This window comes from Lissotriton vulgaris, chromosome 7, assembly GCF_964263255.1.
Source record: "Lissotriton vulgaris chromosome 7, aLisVul1.2, whole genome shotgun sequence".
Lineage (NCBI taxonomy): Eukaryota > Metazoa > Chordata > Amphibia > Caudata > Salamandridae > Lissotriton > Lissotriton vulgaris.
The window spans coordinates 695061776-695080488 of NC_141695.1; the positions used below are offsets into that span (position 1 = coordinate 695061776).

Below are 18713 nucleotides of genomic sequence, written 5' to 3' on the forward strand. Positions count from 1 at the left end.
GTTAAGAGAATTCCATGGTATGGAATCATTTAGCCCGTCAGTGTGGGTTGACAGACGATAGATCCAGCGTTGCTCTTTTTGGAGGAGAAATCTTTCATTGTTTTCAGTGATGGGAAATTGTTCAATCACAGTCCAGGAAAAATCATTTGGGGTGTGATTGTGGGATAGAAAGTGGTCTGTAAGTCTGCTTATGTTTTTACCACATCGGATGGTGCTGCGATGTTCCGTCATTCTTGTCCTTACTTTACGGGTAGTCATGCCCACGTATCGTAGGCCACATCTGCAAGTCATGAGGTACACCAGGTTTGATGAATTACAGTTGGTAAACTGGCGTTGTGTCCATACCTTGCCAGGTTCTAGGACCAGAGTTTTGGAAGGGGCTGTGAGGTGGCATACACTGCAATTATTGATACGTGGGCATGACTACCCGTAAAGTAAGGACAAGAATGACGGAACATCGCAGCACCATCCGATGTGGTAAAAACATAAGCAGACTTACAGACCACTTTCTATCCCACAATCACACCCCAAATGATTTTTCCTGGACTGTGATTGAACAATTTCCCATCACTGAAAACAATGAAAGATTTCTCCTCCAAAAAGAGCAACGCTGGATCTATCGTCTGTCAACCCACACTGACGGGCTAAATGATTCCATACCATGGAATTCTCTTAACAATTAATGTATGAAATTTCCTTCTCTTCTCCAATCTGTGCATAGCCCATTCAGTCTCACACTACCCTAATCTGAATTTTAATTTTTGATTCACCACCTTTCGCAAGGATATTTGGCCTTGTGCTCATAATTTAACTTCATCCCAGAGATATAATGCCTATTTCTGTAAAGCGCGACCGCTAACTCTCCCCTCACACGCATGCGCGGTAGTTTCATTTCTCCGCGCATGCGCCAACCATTCATTTCATCACGCATGCGCTAACCAGCGCGCCGAGAAAGGACCACTATTCCGGCACGCATGCGCATAGCGCACGCACGCGCACAGCGCACATGACATGGCGCTTTCAGTGCGGCACCCCTCCCTCTATTTCTACTCCGACCCAGGTGCAGATAATTACGGAGGGTTTAAATAAGATGCTCGGCCAACCTGGCTTTCACAAACCGGGCGCCGCAGAAGGATTAGAGGTCCAAGGAGGAATCAGATCGACAGTTGCGTGAGTAAAGAGGCTGCGCGCTACAGCAACAATGGGGTAAGGTGTTGAGGTTTTTCCCTTACAGGTCGGATATCTTTCTAAAAACCATATTACCTTCCTTTAGGGTCTGTTTCTCTGCCAGGCGACCCAAGGAGGCTTTGAACAGATAAACACTGTGTGAGGATAACAACAAGAATAATTTTCTTTCACTTACCTGAACCTCACATTGGCATTTCCGTTTTCTAGCCCACCACTACAACCGGCGTCTAGATAACGATCACATGAGTCTTGCCACTGACAAGACCACACTTTAGCCATACATAGTTCGCTCACTCACCTTATAAGACGGTGGAATGACGATTGTTTTTGCAATAATATGCTAATATGACTCTTCCCTGTACGTCTGTATGTCTCCCTTCTATGTTATATGTAGCAAAGCGAGAGGGAACCCCCTTCTCTCCCATATAGCACCTTATCGCGTGCTACACATAAAAACCTTTAACACTCACTGTAAATTAGTTTTAATAACCCCACACATACTCACTTGGTCCTGAGGAAAGCCTGTTTCAAATTAAGAAAGGCCAGGCTGAAACATGTAGACCACACAGGACACTGGAGGTCATAATCCATACTCCAACGTGTCTACTTGCCTTTTTAACGCACCAACAGATACCCAGTTTTATTAAAATATTTTTACCCTCGGGTGCTGGGATTTCTGTATGGTCTTTTAACTTTCACCTTCACACTCACCACATTGCACTCTCAGCAATTATACCAGCTCCGCAGTAATCTGGCGTCGAAGCACACCCGGGGCACGCTAGGTGCCACTGTGGTGGGCCCGATGATGAAGCATGCCACCAACTAGGTTGGTGGGTGAGGGCTTTTTAAAGAAACCCACTGGTTTCCCTTGACATACGTACTCCACTGAGTCTAACCTGCATAAACCTAGCTAGTCTTTCTTGATTTTTTGACATATAAAAGCGGGGATTCAGACTAGCTTACCTAGTCCTCCCTCTCTCCTTTGATTTAGTGATCATTAATGTAATTGCCTATACTTGTATAAGCTATTATTCAAAATGAAAATGTCTATTAGTTTGATGGTTTGTTGCTGAATGTAATAAAAAGGCACTAAAGAGGCTAATATTTAAATTGTGACAGGATGCTATCAGTACATTTACGTATATGCAGGTATGACAGTGAAGCAATTATTGCGATGCAAGGTGGCAGGTTGTACTCTAATATCATTATTACAGTAGTGTGGAAGGCTACCTGTGGTTGATTAAATGATTGCATTTTCCCACGGAAGGTCATTATTCACACCGTTTTTAAAAGTATCAAGTGAGAAAATCCAAATACCTCTTTTTTTGCGGATGTTCTCTCCGCCTCTGTCGTCTGCGATGTTTATTTTTTCCAGTATGCGCCATCTTATATCTGAAGGTGTATGGTGGAAATCATTGAAATGTTTAACTAGGGGTGCCGTGATTTTAGATATTTTTATGGCTGACCTGTGTTCTGTTAGGCATATTTTTATTGCTCTTGAGGTTTCTCCTAGGTAACCAAGGTTACAAGGACATAAGATGAGATAAATAACATTCTGGGTATTGCAATTCCATAACTCTTTTGCTGAGATTTCAAAGTTGTTAAAGGTCATTTTTTCTCCTGTTAGTATGCTAGTGCATGATTGGCACGAGGAGCATCTAACAGTAATTCTAATGGATGTGTTACTGTTTATGGATTTTTTAATGAACGGGCAGCTGGCTGTTTTTTGGGGTAAATCTGGAATGCACTACCATATCTTTGATGTTTTTGTTACGGCTGTGTGCAAAGAGAGGTTTGGCAATCTTTTTCTGATTATGGTCAATATTAAGCAAATGCCAATTTGAGTTGATATTTTTGTTTTACTTTTGAATTTAGAGTAGAATGTTTAGTGATACATACTAGTTTAGGCTCCGTTTGGGCTTTGTTTACATGAAAGAGGTGGTCTCTATCGAAGTATCGGGCTCTTTTATAACACTCCCTCACCAGCCGATGAGGATTGCCTCTGGCCAGGAATTTCTCTTTCATATTGACTGCTTGTTTATCAAAATCCTTAAGATTTGTGCAGTTGAGCCTTACTCTTAAGAACTATGAGAAAGGTATAGTATCTCTTTGGGATCTAGGGTGGTTGCTTTAAAAATGTAAGAGGGTATTTCTGGCAGTTTGCTGGTGTGGGCAGTGAACTTGAGATTCACGTCAGTCAAATTCAACGAAGCAAGGAATTCTAGTAAGGTCTGTTCCCCATCAGTCCAGACAAAGGAAATATCATCTATGTATCGGGACCAATGGGAAACAGACTCATAGAAAGGGGGTATCTTGTTATAAATAAACTTATTTTGATGGTGGGCCATATAGATGGTGGCTATAGAGGGCGCTACAGAAGCCCCCATGCTGACTCCCTTTATTTGGCGATACATGGAATCACCAAATTTAAAAACATTCTGTGTTAAAATCAAATAAATGTTTCGGAACAGGGGATATGATATCTATCTATGAACCACATAACTGCTTCTAATGCTTCTAATGCTTCTTTTTGCGGTATATTAATATATAGAGATTCTATATCCAGGGTTACTAAGATATCTTTTTGTGAGTCAAATTGAAGATTTTCTATTTTAAGTATCATCTCTCCTGTGTCTTTAATGTATGAATTTGTCAAGGGTATGAAGGGCCGTAAGATATTATCTATATATTTTGATACGGCTTCTGTGGAGACTATTGGCCGGTAAGGCAGGTCATGGTCATTCTTATGGATTTTGGGCAATCCATATATACATGAGGTTTTTTTGTCTGATTTATTAAGGTATTCATATTTTTTAATAGTGATGGTGCCTGTCTGCAATGCTTTATCTGTCAAATCTTGGATATTCCGTATAGTCTTTCCTACAGGATTAGTTTGTACTTTCTTATAGAAGGTCTGATCATTTAGCATTTTATGCATGTTGGATTCTAACCCCCAGATGCATCAAGCCCAGATTCTGCGAATTCTAAATTAAAAAATTAGAATTAGAATTCGCAGAATGGGATGCATCAATAAAAGCGAACAAAAAAAGCGATTCGCAGTCGGCTGCAATTGCCGATTGTGTTTTTCGCTAAATCGTACAAAAATCGCAGAATCGCCTGTTTCCCATGTTGAAATTGCGATTTTGCAATTACCGAAATCACAAATTGCGATCTCGCTAATAGCGAGATCGCAAAAACAGGAAGTCGCATTTCGAGCACAATGATGACATCACAACCAGGAAGTAGGCAGTTCCCTCACTCATTCTGATCACAGAGCCTGAGTGGAAGAAGCACAACACAGAGCTCCACCAGACACACCCTGCAGCCCCACAACAGGACACACTTTCAAAACCAGAATGTCCCAGGAAGCAGCAGGAAGCAGTGCACCTGGCAGAAAAAGAAAAATCTAATTTTCAGAGCAGGAGCTGGAGTTCCTCACGGAGTGTGTAAGCAGGGACCATTATAGGCTGTTTGGGAAGGAATCCCGGAAGGTGCCTCAAGCAGACAAGAGGCGCATTTGGCAGCACATCCGGTCCAAGGTAAACTCTGTTGGAGTGACCCAGCGCTCCATCGATGAGCTGAAGAAGAGGTGGTACGACCTCAGAGGTCGTGCCAAAGAGCGCATTCCAGAGAAGCTGGGGGAGCAACATGCCACGGGAGGAGGAGACCGCACAGTTGCGCCCAACACATCACTTGAAGACATGGTGGAGGACACGATCAACCCTGCAGCCTGCGTGGGGGTCACCCGGCTGGACACCTCCTGACTCACCCAACAATCCCAGGGTAAGTGCCATGCAACTGCGACCCCGTCCCCTAACAATGCCCATGCCCCCAGAGCTAGCCATTTGATAACCTCAGTAATGCAGGCCATGCACATCTGAAATGCCATATTGCATTGTGGGTCCTGTAGTGTGATGATAGTTCCCTGATAGCCACACACAGCCAGACCTGTCAAGTGAAACATGTCCCTAATGCCAGTCAGGAAAAGCAAGCCTGCATGCATGTTGCAACATCCCATGTGCAAGATGCATATCATTAATCATGCACCCATTTACATCACAGGTGCTGCAGAACCACAAAGCACTGACAGTGAGGCACTCCAAATTGAGGAGAACCCAGAGGACACAGAGGGAGAGAGCCATCCTGCCCCACGACCAGGACCTTCATACACACCGGCACCAGTACCACCACCTCCCCATGTGGACAGGGCCACCCCTGCAGCGACAGGAGGAGCGCAACCAGCACATACGTCACACATGGCAGTGCAACAGGCCACACCACCACCCAGGAGGCAGACACGGCGCACAGCCACTGTGCGCTTGCAGTCAAGCGGTGGAATGAGGCAGCAGGACAACGTGGCAACACGAGCTGGCTGGGGGCAACATGCCCAAGATCCTGGGCTTGATATTGAACGCCAGATGCTAGCAGTCCACCAAAAGCAGGCACGGCACATGGCAGCCATGCAGCTGCAGCTTTACAAAACAGCGAGAAATGTGAGCCAGCTCACCGACAGCCTGCAGGTGTTACCGGCTGCTGTGAGGGAGAACAGCCAAATCCTGGTGTCACAGCAGGACATCAGCCGCCGCCGCCACCGCCAGCTGCTGACCCGGCTGTCAGCATATACCAGGTCAAACCATCTGATCTGTAATGCTACGGCCCAACTCTCACGCCGTTCCCTGGCAATGCAACTCCAGATGGTGCAATGCTGCCAGCATGTTGCTAGGGTGTTGGAACAGGTCACAACCGCTGTCCAAAACCAGCAGGTGTGTGGCCATGCTCATCCAAGGGTGGGGGGTGATGATGCCAGTGAGGGCACTTCCTTTCTAAGCAGCCTGTCCCTGCCAGTGGTACACAAACTACGCCGCAGCAACAGGCCCAGTGCTGCATCATGGCCCATTACTAGTGAGATGGATGTGGAGAGGCGACAGGGCACGTCCGGCCGGAGGCGCTTAGGCTTGTATGAACATTAGCAGCAGTGCCATGCTGCAGTACAAAGCAAGCCTGCTTTGCAATCATGGGGCTGTTTGTCGTAATACAGTTTTCATGTTTTCTGTACAAAAAAAGAAGTTAAGGGAATATCCTGTTAACATAATAATAAGAATTTATTTCAAAAGCAAATCCGACTCATGTCATTTCATTTGTCATGCATGAGTGCAGTGTTGTGTGAGGGGTAGGGCACTAGAAATAATTCAGTGTGATGTAGTTGCGGCGCCTGTGCCCCTCAGCAGGATTCTTCCCGTGTGCATGAAGTACATGTGCAGGTGGGAGGTTGTCCCCCTCCGACTCACTGCCAGAGATCTTCACAGGTATCCTCCGCTTGATAGCAATATTGTGCAGTATGGCACACACGCCCATGATGCGGCAGCAGACCTCAGGCTGGTATTTGAGGGCCCCACCAGTCTTATGTAGGATGCGGAATCGGCTCTTTAACATCCCAAATGTTGTTCAATGACATTCCTGGTGCGAATGTGCGCAGCATTGTAAGGCCGATCCTGTGGTGAGGCAGGGTTGAGGTATGGGGTGAGGAGGTACTCACGGACGCCATAGGCGCTGTCACCTAAAGGAAAGGAGCAGAGGGTCAGTGCCTGTCATGCGCAGCTACATAGGCTTGATGTACTGTTTGTGGGCATGTGTTCTTACCTAGGAGGTGTCCTTCGCCAAAGTCACCCCTGGCCAAGCGTGTGTGCATGCCGCTGTGCCTGAATATGAAGGAATCATGCGTGCTCCCCGGGTATTGTGCCACTATGTCGGTGATGATTGTCTTTCGCCTTGCAGACCATCTGGATGTTCAGTGAGTGGTAGGACTTGCGGTTCCGGTACATGTATTCTGTCTCAGCGGGTGGGCAGATGTGATGTGGGTACAGTCAATGCATCCAATTACATGGGGGAATTGCGCAATTGTGTAAAATTGTAGCTTTGTTTGATTTAAGTCCTGTTGGGTGGTTGGGAAGGTAATGTAATGGTGTATCCGGGTCAACATGGCGTCCTGGAAACTCCTTAGGCAGCGGGACAGTGTGCTCTGGGAGATCCCCCCTACAACTGCAACTATCCCCTGGAAGCTTCTGGAGGCCAGGAGGTGCAGGCAGCACAGGACCTGGACATGGGTGGGCACTGCATTGGTCCTCCTTGTTGGGTTCTGCATCAAGGGGTCAAGGTCTTGGATGAGCTTGGTTATTATTGCCCCATTCAGCCTGTACTTCGAGTAGATCTCCTCCTCAGTCTAGCCCAGGAGTGTGATCCGCAGCCGGAAGATGCGCCCCTGGATCCTGCGTCTGTTCCGGGCTGCAGCCTGGAGCCTTCGCCGCCTTACCACAATGTAGAGTCCTGGCATTGTGAATGTCCTCATGCTCTTACTGTGTCTCCTTAAGTGTGTTTGTTTAGCCCCGCACCTGTATCTTGTTAGGTTAAAAAAAAAAAATCTTCAAATTGAACATTATGGTTACCACCAGGTTTGGGTTCTCCTTAAATTGCGCCTCGCTATTTGCGATTTTGGGTTTTTTCGCTAATTTCGATGTTTGATGAATTTGCTTTGCGATTATTTTGCAAGTTTGCAAATGAATTCGCAGAATCAGTGGAACTTCGCTATTACAGAATCGCAAAGGGGGTTCCACCTTGATTCTGCGATTTTAATTGCGAACTCGCAAAATATATTTATCTAATTCGCTATTTGGTTGTTTTTCCTTTCATGAATTGCGGTTAACGGAAATGCGATCGCAATAGCTGTTTCGCAACTATTGCGATCGCAATTTGTGTTGATGAATCTATGCCATGGTCTTCTGAATTGACTATTACAATTCCTCCTCCTTTGTCGCAACTCTTTATAGTTACTGATTGATAATTCATAAGGGCTTTCAATGACATACATTCTTCCTTTGTGATGTTGTCACCTGGCTTTGGGATAAAATGTAAAGCTTGATCTAAAGGTTTTAAAACTACTTTTTCAAAAATTGCCACTTCAGGCCCTATTTGTTCTAGATTGGGGGTAAAAGTAGAGGGCAGTGATACAATATTATTGGTTCTATTTAGATTATCTGTACTAACCTCATTTTCAAAGAATTTGTGTAGCCTGATTTTTCTGAAGAACGCATGTATATATTTGTATAGCTCAAACTTGTTTGCATCAAATCAACCTGTAAACAGGCTGAGAGACAGTGGAGACACGGATACTGTAATAACAAGAAAGTCCTCTGGAAAAAGGCACTCCGTGAATACAAATCCGCCATCACAGAGAGCAAAGCGAATTACTACTGCTCCACCATAGCTAATGCGGCTAACAGTCCTAAAAGCATATTTCAGATCCTGGACAATATTTTACATCTTGACTGCGCCAAAAACCCCATCTCTCCATCTCAGACCCTCTGTGATAGCCTCGCTCAGTTTTTCACTGACAAAATTGAGACTATCATAAATAATTTAGCCACGCCCCCGCCACACATCCATCCCACCTCTCCCGAAGCTAGCCCCATCAACCCTGACTCTTCGAAGTCAGCCTGCCCTCCCACGAACAGGCTCCGAGCTTTCCCCCTTCTCTCTCAAACTGAATTTGACAAAGTGGCACAAGGCATCACCTCTGGATCTCCCCTTGACCCTTTGCCTCCGAAAATTTGGAAAGCATGTGGACACGAATTATTCCATACTCTCCGGATGATTTGTAATCAATCCCTCAGCTGTGGCTTCGTCCCCACCTTCTGGAAGCAAGCGCTCATCACCCCGCTTCTGAAGAAACCCACGCTCAATCCAGAATGCTTGTCCAATTTCCGCCCCATATCACTTCTGCCATTCCCGGTGAAGGTGCTGGAACGTTGGGTCAGTAACTGCCTCTCAACCCACCTCGAGCAGCACCACATTCTGGACGAATTCCAATTTGGTTTTCGCCCAGCCCATGGCACCGAAACCGCTGTGCTCCCCACCATGGAGGAGCTTCGAATGCGCGCAGACAGGGGCCAAGCTGTGGCCTTGATCTTATTAGACCTGTCTGCCGCATTCGATACTGTCAACCATGGGATTCTGCTCGAGCGGCTGAGAGAGGCAGGGATCGACGGCACGGCCCTGATCTGGTTCCACTCTTACCTCAGTGACAGAAAACAGGCTGCATCCCTTCCCCCTTTCCAATCGGCCTTCTCCCTTGTCCCTCACGGTGTTCCCCAGGGCTCCTCTATCAGCCCGATTTTATTTAATGTTTACTTGAAACCTTTGGTCACTTTAATCAAATCACACAACATGACCACAGTAAACTACGCGGACGACACTCAGCTCCTTCTCTCTTGGGAGGGCGAAGATTCCATCCCCTTAGAAGCTTTCCACAACTGTCTAAGAGACACCGCAAGCTGGCTGCACAGAAACTCCCTCCAGTTTAATTCCTCGAAAACCGAGGTTCTGTTCTGCCCTGCGAGCCGTATACCGCGCCCTCTGCCTGCTGAGTTTTGGCCCCCGGAAAACTCTAACAACCCGCCACCGGTCACCAGTGTTCGCAACCTGGGCGTCATGCTAAACCACCAACTAAGCATGGAAACGCAGGTTTCAAGAACAGTCGCTACCTGCTCAGGCCTTATGCGCTCACTGCGCAAAGTCCTGCCTCTACTACCACCTTCTGCCCGAGCATTGATAGTCAGGTGCACTATTCTGAGTCGCCTCGACTATTGTAATGCCCTGCTGTTTGAATCCCCTGCGACACTATTGGACAGACTCCAACGAGTTCAGTCGGCAGCAGCCAAACTAGCTCTTGGCTGGACCAGGAGATCCTCGGCCACCGCAGCACTGGCCGAGCTGCACTGGCTGCCGTTGAAGCAACGCATTGCCTTTAAAGCCCTTTGCCTGGTCTTTAAGGCACTACACGGTGCCGGACCCAGGCCTCTCCAACGTCTGTTCTCGTGGTATACTCCCACCAGAACACTTAGGTCTACAACCGCCTGCCTTGTGAAAATGCCCAGATGTAAGAAGGCCAGGACTGGGGGAAGATCGTTCAGAGTAGCTGCTGCCAAGCTGTGGAACAGTCTGCCTGTCGATATTCGCCAAATCCCTCATCTCCTTCCCTTCAGAAAACGAATTAAAACCTGGCTCTTTCCTCCGCCCCTTTAAATCTCCAACCATAGTTTAACCCCCGTCTAAGAACCTCTAGGAGTAGCCAACAGCGCCAGGATACCTGCTAGGTGACAGTCGCGCTCTATAAATATTTTAAATATAAATATAAATAAATTTGCATGTGTAACAAAGGATAGTCCTTTAGATAGCAAAGATATACAAGCCTCATCTAGATTGTATGTAGACAAGTTGAAAATAGGGAGTAATTCTGTGTTTCCAGTATTGTCTGCTTCTGGTTTCTAGATATTGATGGGGATCTAACTGATATTGGTGACTCTGGAAGATGCCTCTGGATTTGGGTTGAAATCTCACTCGTAGGCGGCTGCGTCGCATCCGTGCTGCCCTAAAAAAGGCTGCCGATTGTTTCTAATCCCATTGGTTGCATTATAGGGACCTTCTGGTTAGTAAAAATGCGAACTACCTTCTCCATCAGAATCAGATGTGTCTGAGAATGTAGTTATTTTTTGTTGTTTGGAGCTATTCTCAGTTTGATAATGATCTAATTTATAAAAGTTCTCACCTAAGTATGGGTATGTTCTTTAAAGGGTGTAGAATCTTCTATCTTTGGTTAGTTTATCTACTTTTCTTTTAGATAGATATTCAGCAAAGGAAATTGTTTCTTTGTTAGCTTCTTCAAGTTGTTTAGTAGCCTCTTCTATGCTGGCTGATCTTTTTATTTTTTCTTCTAATTCATCTATGTCAGTTTTCATAGATGTGGCTAACTCCTTTGCAGTTTCTATTATCAGGATCATAAGATCACTTGAGCATCTGCTTGCTATCATGCTCCTTTTTTTCCAAAAATGATTTGTGGTAAACAAACAAGCCTGGAATGTTACAAACTCGAAGTACTTGGGGGATTATTCCTGCTTTTAAGTACCCTAACATAAATTCGCTGTGAGCTTCTATTCGTTTAAATTTTTTTTGTAGATTGAATAATTTGTTTATATCTTCATTCCCTTGGGGGTGAGATTTGGAATTATTACTAAAAGAGTTACTAGTTCCTACTAGGATGGCAAAGTCTTCGTCAGAAAACCCAAAGGTTTTAAGTTGGGCCATGATAATAGCTATCTAACTAATAGTAGCCAAGAGAAGCCAAGCTGAAGTAACTACACAGAAAATCAGAAAAGAGGAGACAAAGGATAGCGTTATCTAATCATAATTCTTTTATACATCAGCCTTAACCGTGATAACTAAATACAAAAATTAAAAAAAATAAAGAGTCAGACTCTTGTACTACAGCGAGATGTATCATATTATTTCTGGACGATGGGAGACCCATTAAGGCAAATGTGATACTGAATAACTGTTGATGTAAATCAACATGCACAAGGATTAATCCTGAGCTATATGTGAGGAGTAGATCAAGGAATTTGTATATGAAGGAGAGTTTATATCCGGGGCTCAGCAGACGACTGCTGCTTTGAAGGCGCTATACAGTCTATTCACTTGGAACTTTTTCAGAGCATTTAGGTCACATTTCTAGTCCTTTTTATGGCCTGAAAGGACACTGGTAGGAATGGCAATGGACAGACTGTCCTAAATTGGACTTGCTCTCTAATGCCATTTCTACAAGTATCAGGTTTGCTGCATTGGGTTTCCTGTTGTGCGGCCCCTTCTGTAATACAGATAGCAGTGGCCCGCATAAAGCGCCAGTGCTATTTGCAGGGGGCATTCCCTCATTTGCATGGGGGTGTGCCCCATGTAAATGAGAAAATCCCTTTGCCTCTGCACCCACGTGGTATTACAGAAGCGGGCACAGAGGCAAAGAAGCCCTCTGGAATGCACTGAGAGTGTGCCATCTAAAAGATGGACCACTAATGACATCCCTCTGGAGGGGGGAAAAGGGGTCCCTTAGACCCCTCAGACATTCCCTTGGAGGTGGGTGCAGTCACTGACTGCACCGGCCTACAAGAGGATCTCTAATACCCTTCAAAAGTGCAGGCTGGTTGCTGCCTGCCCTTTGAAAACACTGACGGCTGTAAAGCAGCCGCTCCGTTTTCCACAGGAATGTGCTGCCTCCAGGGCAGCAGAAGTTTGTGGCTTCCCCCAGGGCAGTGCATTCATGGTAATAGGGCACATTTTCACTGTTTGCGCCTGGCGCAAATAATGAAAATGCGCGTTTACCATAAAATGGCCCCAGGAAGACAGAATTTGTAGCACTCTAAATAATGCCAGGGAACCGATAAATGAAATGTGTTGCTTATAGAGTGCAAACTGCCACTCCTACCGGAGTCTCCTGGCGCTATAAAATAACGAAAATCATCTGTAGCAGACTAGGGCCTAGATAAGTGCCAGGCATGAGGCGTCCAATGTTCCAAAGATCCATGTCTTTAGTGCCTTTCTAAACTGCTCTTCCTGTTCCATTGCTCTGAGTTCCTTTGGCATGCAATTCCAAGCCTTTGCCTCTTAAACCGTGGCAGATTTCCTTAGTCTACGACACATAAGACATAGCAATCATTGGCAATGCCAGTAGGTCTGGCATTAAAAGAATGTTGTATGGTAATGTGAAGCATCACAAGTACATAGCATGGCAATATGTATTTATTTGTGTGGAACCAAAGAACTGTAGAGCAATATTGTTGTAGGTTGAAAGGGCATGTGACAGCTGCACTATCAAGCCACTTCTAAAAATCCATGGGAGTTAATGATTGCCCTCCTCCCATCTGTACTGCTGCCAGGGAAAAGTTACATAAATTATCAAGTTATCTAAGGAACATTAATGGAATTCCATTGTCATGTGTGTGCCCATGAATGTTCAAGCTTAGGTAGCTAGATAAATAAACAAAATGATCACAGCTGTGTGGAGGGAAAGTACTATTGTATAGCAGCAAACAACGTCTGCCCAATCAAATCATGTACACCTAGCTCCTAACATGTGGGCGGAGCCAAATCCCCTCTCTAGTGAAGATCATATCATTGTCAGGGGACAGCTGCGCTGTCAAGCCAGACCATAATCATTACATGACATCCGTTCACTACTCTACGGCTGTCCCTGACACCAGTGCTGGTGCTTGAGCTGCCTTCGCCATTACAGGTGACCTCGACAGGCACTCTCTTCTAGAGAGGGCAAAGATTAAATGGCAGTGGGATCTCACACTCTCTAATCGAGTGGAAGCAGAATTGATTTACAATGAGTGTGCTTCAACGTCGCTGCCCATGTTGTATGAGTGATGCATGATTTTCTAAAGTGGCCTCAGTCGGTTTCTAATCAAAATTACTATATTCATTCATAAAAATAAAGAAAAAGGTTACTAAAATATGAATTTTGTTTACACTGATGTTTGGACTCTGATCTGATCTTTTACATCTTTGTACTGATTTTAGATCCTGACAACAAAGAGAAGATGTGTTTGACCGAATGCAAGAGGGACAGGGATGAAAGAGCATTTTTCTGCAACAACGAATTTGGTACTTTTCAAAACAGTGAACTCTTTTTATAAGTTTGTTTGTATGTATTTTAATTCAGAACCCCTCAATGAACGTTATGCAGCTGCGGCGTGAATGTTGAGTAACGGGCGTTTGTGAGAGGATCAGCGATGTAAGCATAAAGGTACAGGTTTTATACATCAAAAAACACTGGCACTTACCTTGCATCTGGGTGTTCCCAATTTTTGGCAGATGAGGGTACTGAGACTTATGGAAATAAAGTGCCCCAGTTGTCACAATTTGGTGACTTGGGAAAGCCAGTGTTTGTACCCACGTGTGACAGTCGACAGCTTAGACACTGGACTGTATCTCCTTTAAAGACGATAATATTCTCACATTCTTAATAGCACGAACTCAGATAGAATGAGTATTGTTTATTTTTTTGTCTGGAAAATATTACTATCTAACATACAGAGTGTTACCCAGGGAAGCATCTTGTTCAGGGTTAGGAGGACCGTGCTGATAATGAAAAGGAAATGCACTCCTGTGACCACGTATCCTCATGTTAGCACCCTAAGCAGTTGCCAAGTTGCTGTTTCAACCAGGTCCTTTCCCAGCACTAATATAAAACCCCAAGTATAGAGGAGCAGGCAAAGAAGTAACATGTTATTGAGTCCTCAGGCCAGAGGAGCAGGGGTACTTCTTCCAGATGGAGATAGATACTTGGGGCTTATTTACAAGCCCCTTGCGCCACATTTGCGTCATTTTTAACATGGGAAAAGTGACGTAAGGGTGGCGCAAGGGGCTAGTAAATAAGCCCCTTGTTCTTTATATTTTAATCCCCCTGATGGGCTTGGGATGGCTACCAGGATGGGAACATTAGTCCTAATGAGTCCTCAGCATTAATCTACGCCTATTGATTGAAATGTAATTTTTCCTTAAAAGTGTCAACTTCTAAACCAAAGCCAATAGGTTGCGCCTATGCGAGAGATATTCGCTTTGCCAATGTGTTTTAGCGATGCTGTACACCAGTGTGGCTGCGGTTCAGCATGACTAAAAGCTAGTGATGTAGAGGAGATGGGCGTGAAGGGGAGTGTCATACAGTGCAATGACGCAGAGTGGTGTAGAGTCTCGTAATGTGGAGTGGCGTGTCATGGAGTGGAGGGTTTTGGAGTGGAGTGTCGTGGAGTGTCGTAGAGTGAAGTGTCATATGAGTGGAGTGTCGTAGAATGGAGTGGAGTGTCATAGAGTGGAATGGGTTGCCGTGGAGTAGAGTGGAGTGTTATTGGGTAGAGTAGCGTGTCGTGGAGTAAAGTGGAGTAAAGTGGCTTGTCATGGGGAGGAGGGTTGTGGGGTGATGTGCCATGGAGTGGAGGGTTGTGGAGTGTCGTAGAGTGAAGTGTAATATGATTGGAGTGTCATAGAGTGGATTAGAGTGCCCTGGAGTCGAGTGGAGTGTTATGGAGTAGAGTGGAGTGTTGTGGAAAAAAGTAGAGGAGAGTGGAGTGTCTTGGAGGGTCTTGTAGTGGAGTACAGTGCAGTGGTGTAGAGTGGAGTGTTGCACAGAGTAGTGGAGTAATGTGTTGTGGAGTGGAGTGAAGTGAAGTGGCACAGAGTGGACTAGAGTGGTGTGGAATGGTGTAGAGTGGATGAGAGTGTCACAGAATGTCATAGAGTGTAGAGTGAAGGGGCGCAGAGTGGAGGGGTGAAGAGTGGAGGAGTGCAGAGTGGAGTAGAGTGTTGTACAGTGGAGTGGTGTAGAGTGAAGTGTCATATGAGTGGAGTGTCATAGAGTGGAGTGGAGTGTCATAGAGTGGAGTGGGTTGCCGTAGAGTGGAGTGTTATGGGGTAGAGGGATCACTGACATAATATCGATAACATAAATATCGATGTAGCAAAATATCGAGTAAAAAATATAAAATACAAAAATATCGACCTCCTATCTCCAAACAGGTAAGTGCAAAAATATTGAATCAAAAATATCGTTGCAAAAAATATAGTCAAAATATCGATTTTTTTAAATGTCTTAAAAGTAATTGAAAAATAATAAAATATTAAATATAATTCATTTAAATATATTTAAAATACTTAAATAACCTTAAAATTAATAATTAATTATTTAAGTTAAAAATAAATAAACATACAATTTAATTTTTAAATACATACATATATATAAACATAATATTAATAAAAAATATACAATATTTTCACAGTAGGTTAGCGGGACAGTAACATATTACCAACAGTAGAGAAAGCGTTGGATAGCGCAGGGGTAAAAATTACTATTCCCACTCCAGTAAGTGCAACAGTAGGAAAAGCGTTGGATAGCGGGAAGGTAAAAATTACTATTCCCACTCCAAACAGTGCAACAGTGGGAAAGCGTTCGATAGCGTAGGGATCAAAATTACTATTCCCACTCCAGTGAGTGCAACAGTAGGGAAAGCATTGGATAGCATGAAGGTAAAAATTACTATTCCCAATCCAGGGAGTGCAACAGTAGGGTAAGCGTTGGATAGCGTAGGGGTAAAAATTACTATTCCAACTCCAGGGAGGCCAACAGCAGGGAAAGCGTTGGATAACGGTAGTGTAAAAATTAAGTTTCCCACTCCAAAGAGTGCAACAGTAAGGAAAGCGCTGGATAGCGTAGGGGTAAAAATTACTATTCCCACTCCAGTGAGTGCAACAGTAGGGAACGCTTTGGACAGCGGAAGGGTAAAAATTACTATTCCCACTCCAGAGAGTGCAACAGTAGGGAAAGCGTTGGATAGCGTAGGGGTAAAAATTACTATTCCCACTCCAGAGAGTGCAACAGTAGAGAAAGCGTTGGATAGCGTAGGGGTAAAAATTACTATTCCCACTCCAATGAGTGCAACAGTAGGGTAAGCGTTGGATTGAGTAGGGGTAAAAATTACTATTCCCACTCCAGTGAGTGCAACAGTAGGGAAAGCGTTGGATAGCGGGAAGGTAAAAATTACTATTCCCACTTCAAAGAGTACAACACTAGGGAAAGTGTTGGATAGCGTAGAGATAAAAATTACTATTCCCACTCCAGTGAGTGCAACAGTAGGGAAAGCATTGGATAGCGGGAGGGTAAAAATTACTATTCCCACTCCAGACAGTGCAATAGTAGGGAAAGTGTTGGATAGCGTAGGGGTAAAAATTACTACTCCGACTCCAGAGAGTGCAACAGTAGGGAAAGCATTGGATAGCGGGAAGGTAAAAATTACGATTCCCACTCCAAGGAGTGCAACAGTAGGGAAAGCGTTGAATAGCGTAGGGGTAAAAATTACTATTCCCACTCCAGTGAGTGCAATAGTAGGGAAAACATTGGATAGCGTAGGGTTAAAAATTACTATTCCCACTCCAGGGAGGGCAACAGTAGGGAAAGCGTTGGATAGCAGGAGTGTAAAAATTTCTATTCCCACTCCAAAGAGTGCAACGGTAGGGAAAACGTTGGATAGCGTAGAGGTAAAAATTACTATTCCCACTCCAGAGAGTGCAACAGTAGGGAAAGCGTTGGATAGGAAGAATGTAAAAATTACTATTCCCACTCCAGAGAGTGCAACAGTACAGAAAGGATTGGATAGCGTAGGGGTAAAAATTACTATTCCCACTCCAGAAAATCGCAACAGTAGAGAAAGCGTTGGATAGCAGGAGGGTAAAAATTACTATTCCCACTCCAGAGAGTGCAACAGTAGGGAAAGCATTGGATAGCGTAGGGGTAAAAATTACTATTCCCACTTCAGAGAGTGCAACAGTAGGAAAAGTGTTAGATAGCGTAAGGGTAAAAATTACTATTCCCACTCCAGGGAGTGCAACAGTAGGGTAAGCGTTGGATAGCGTAGGGGTCAAAATTACTATTCCCACTCCAGGGAGGGCAACAGTAGGGAAAGCATTGGATAGCGGGAGGGTAAAAATTACTATTCCCACTCCAAAGAGTGCAACAGTAGGGTAAGCGTTGGATAGCGTAAGGGTAATAATTACTATTCCCACTCCAGTGCTTGCAACAGTAGGGAAAGCGTTGGATAGCGTATGGGTAAAAATTACTATTCACACTCCAGGGAGAGCAACAGTAGGGAAAGCATTGCATAGCAGGAGGGTAAAAATTACTGTTCCCACTCCAAGGAGAGCAACAGTAGGGAAAGTAAATACTTCATTTATGAATAAAAATGTATTAAATATTAATACCAATTACAAATTAATTAAAATTGATTACCAATTTAATATAATATAATAATCAATTAAAAATAATTAACAAAATGAATTACTAAAAAATAATTACCTATTAATACAATTTAATTACCAATAACAATTAATTCATTAACAAATGAAAAATAATTAACAATTAATTCAAAATTTTATTAATTACAATTAAATAACTTCCCACCCAATTCTCCTATAAACCCACAACCAGCTACAGAAAATAAATTAATAAAATGAACATAATTATCAATTAATCAATTAATAGACATTAATTACCAATTATATTTTAATTAATTACCAATTTAAAATTAATTCAAAATAAATACCAATAAATAAATTAAAATATTTGATTAATTATAATTAAATTACTTCCCACCCTATTCCCCTATAAACCCACAACCCGCTACAGAAAATAAATTAATAAAATTAACACAATTATCAATTAATCAATTAATAAAAATTAAATATCAATAATATTTGAATTCATTACCAATTAAAAATTAATTAACAATCAATTAAAAATAAATACCAATAAATACATTTTAATATTTAATTTATTAAATTTAAATTATTTCCCACCCTATTCCCCTATAAACCCACAACCCACTACAGAAAATAAATAAATACAATTAACATAATTATCAAATAATCAATTAATAAAAATGAATTACCAATTATATTTTAATTAATTACCAATTAAAAATTAATTAACAATTAATTAAAACTAAATACCAATAAATAAATTAAAATATTTAATTAATTATATTTCAATTACTTCCAACCCTATTCCCTTATAAACCCACATCCCGCTCCAGAACTATATTACGCAAAAATGAAATACCATATGATTAATTAATTAAAATAAAAATACACTT

General features: G+C 43.4%; 1 protein-coding gene across 1 annotated transcript in view; it reads left to right on the forward strand.

Annotated features, from left to right (window-relative positions):
• The window catches only part of C7H17orf58 (chromosome 7 C17orf58 homolog), a 191327-nt gene that overhangs the window by 99024 nt on the left and 73590 nt on the right, over positions 1-18713 (forward strand). Inside the window, exon 3 of the mRNA XM_086928772.1 lies at positions 13594-13677. Coding sequence (XP_086784898.1) covers positions 13594-13677 — 84 coding nt within the window. The remainder of the gene's footprint in view (positions 1-13593; positions 13678-18713) is intronic.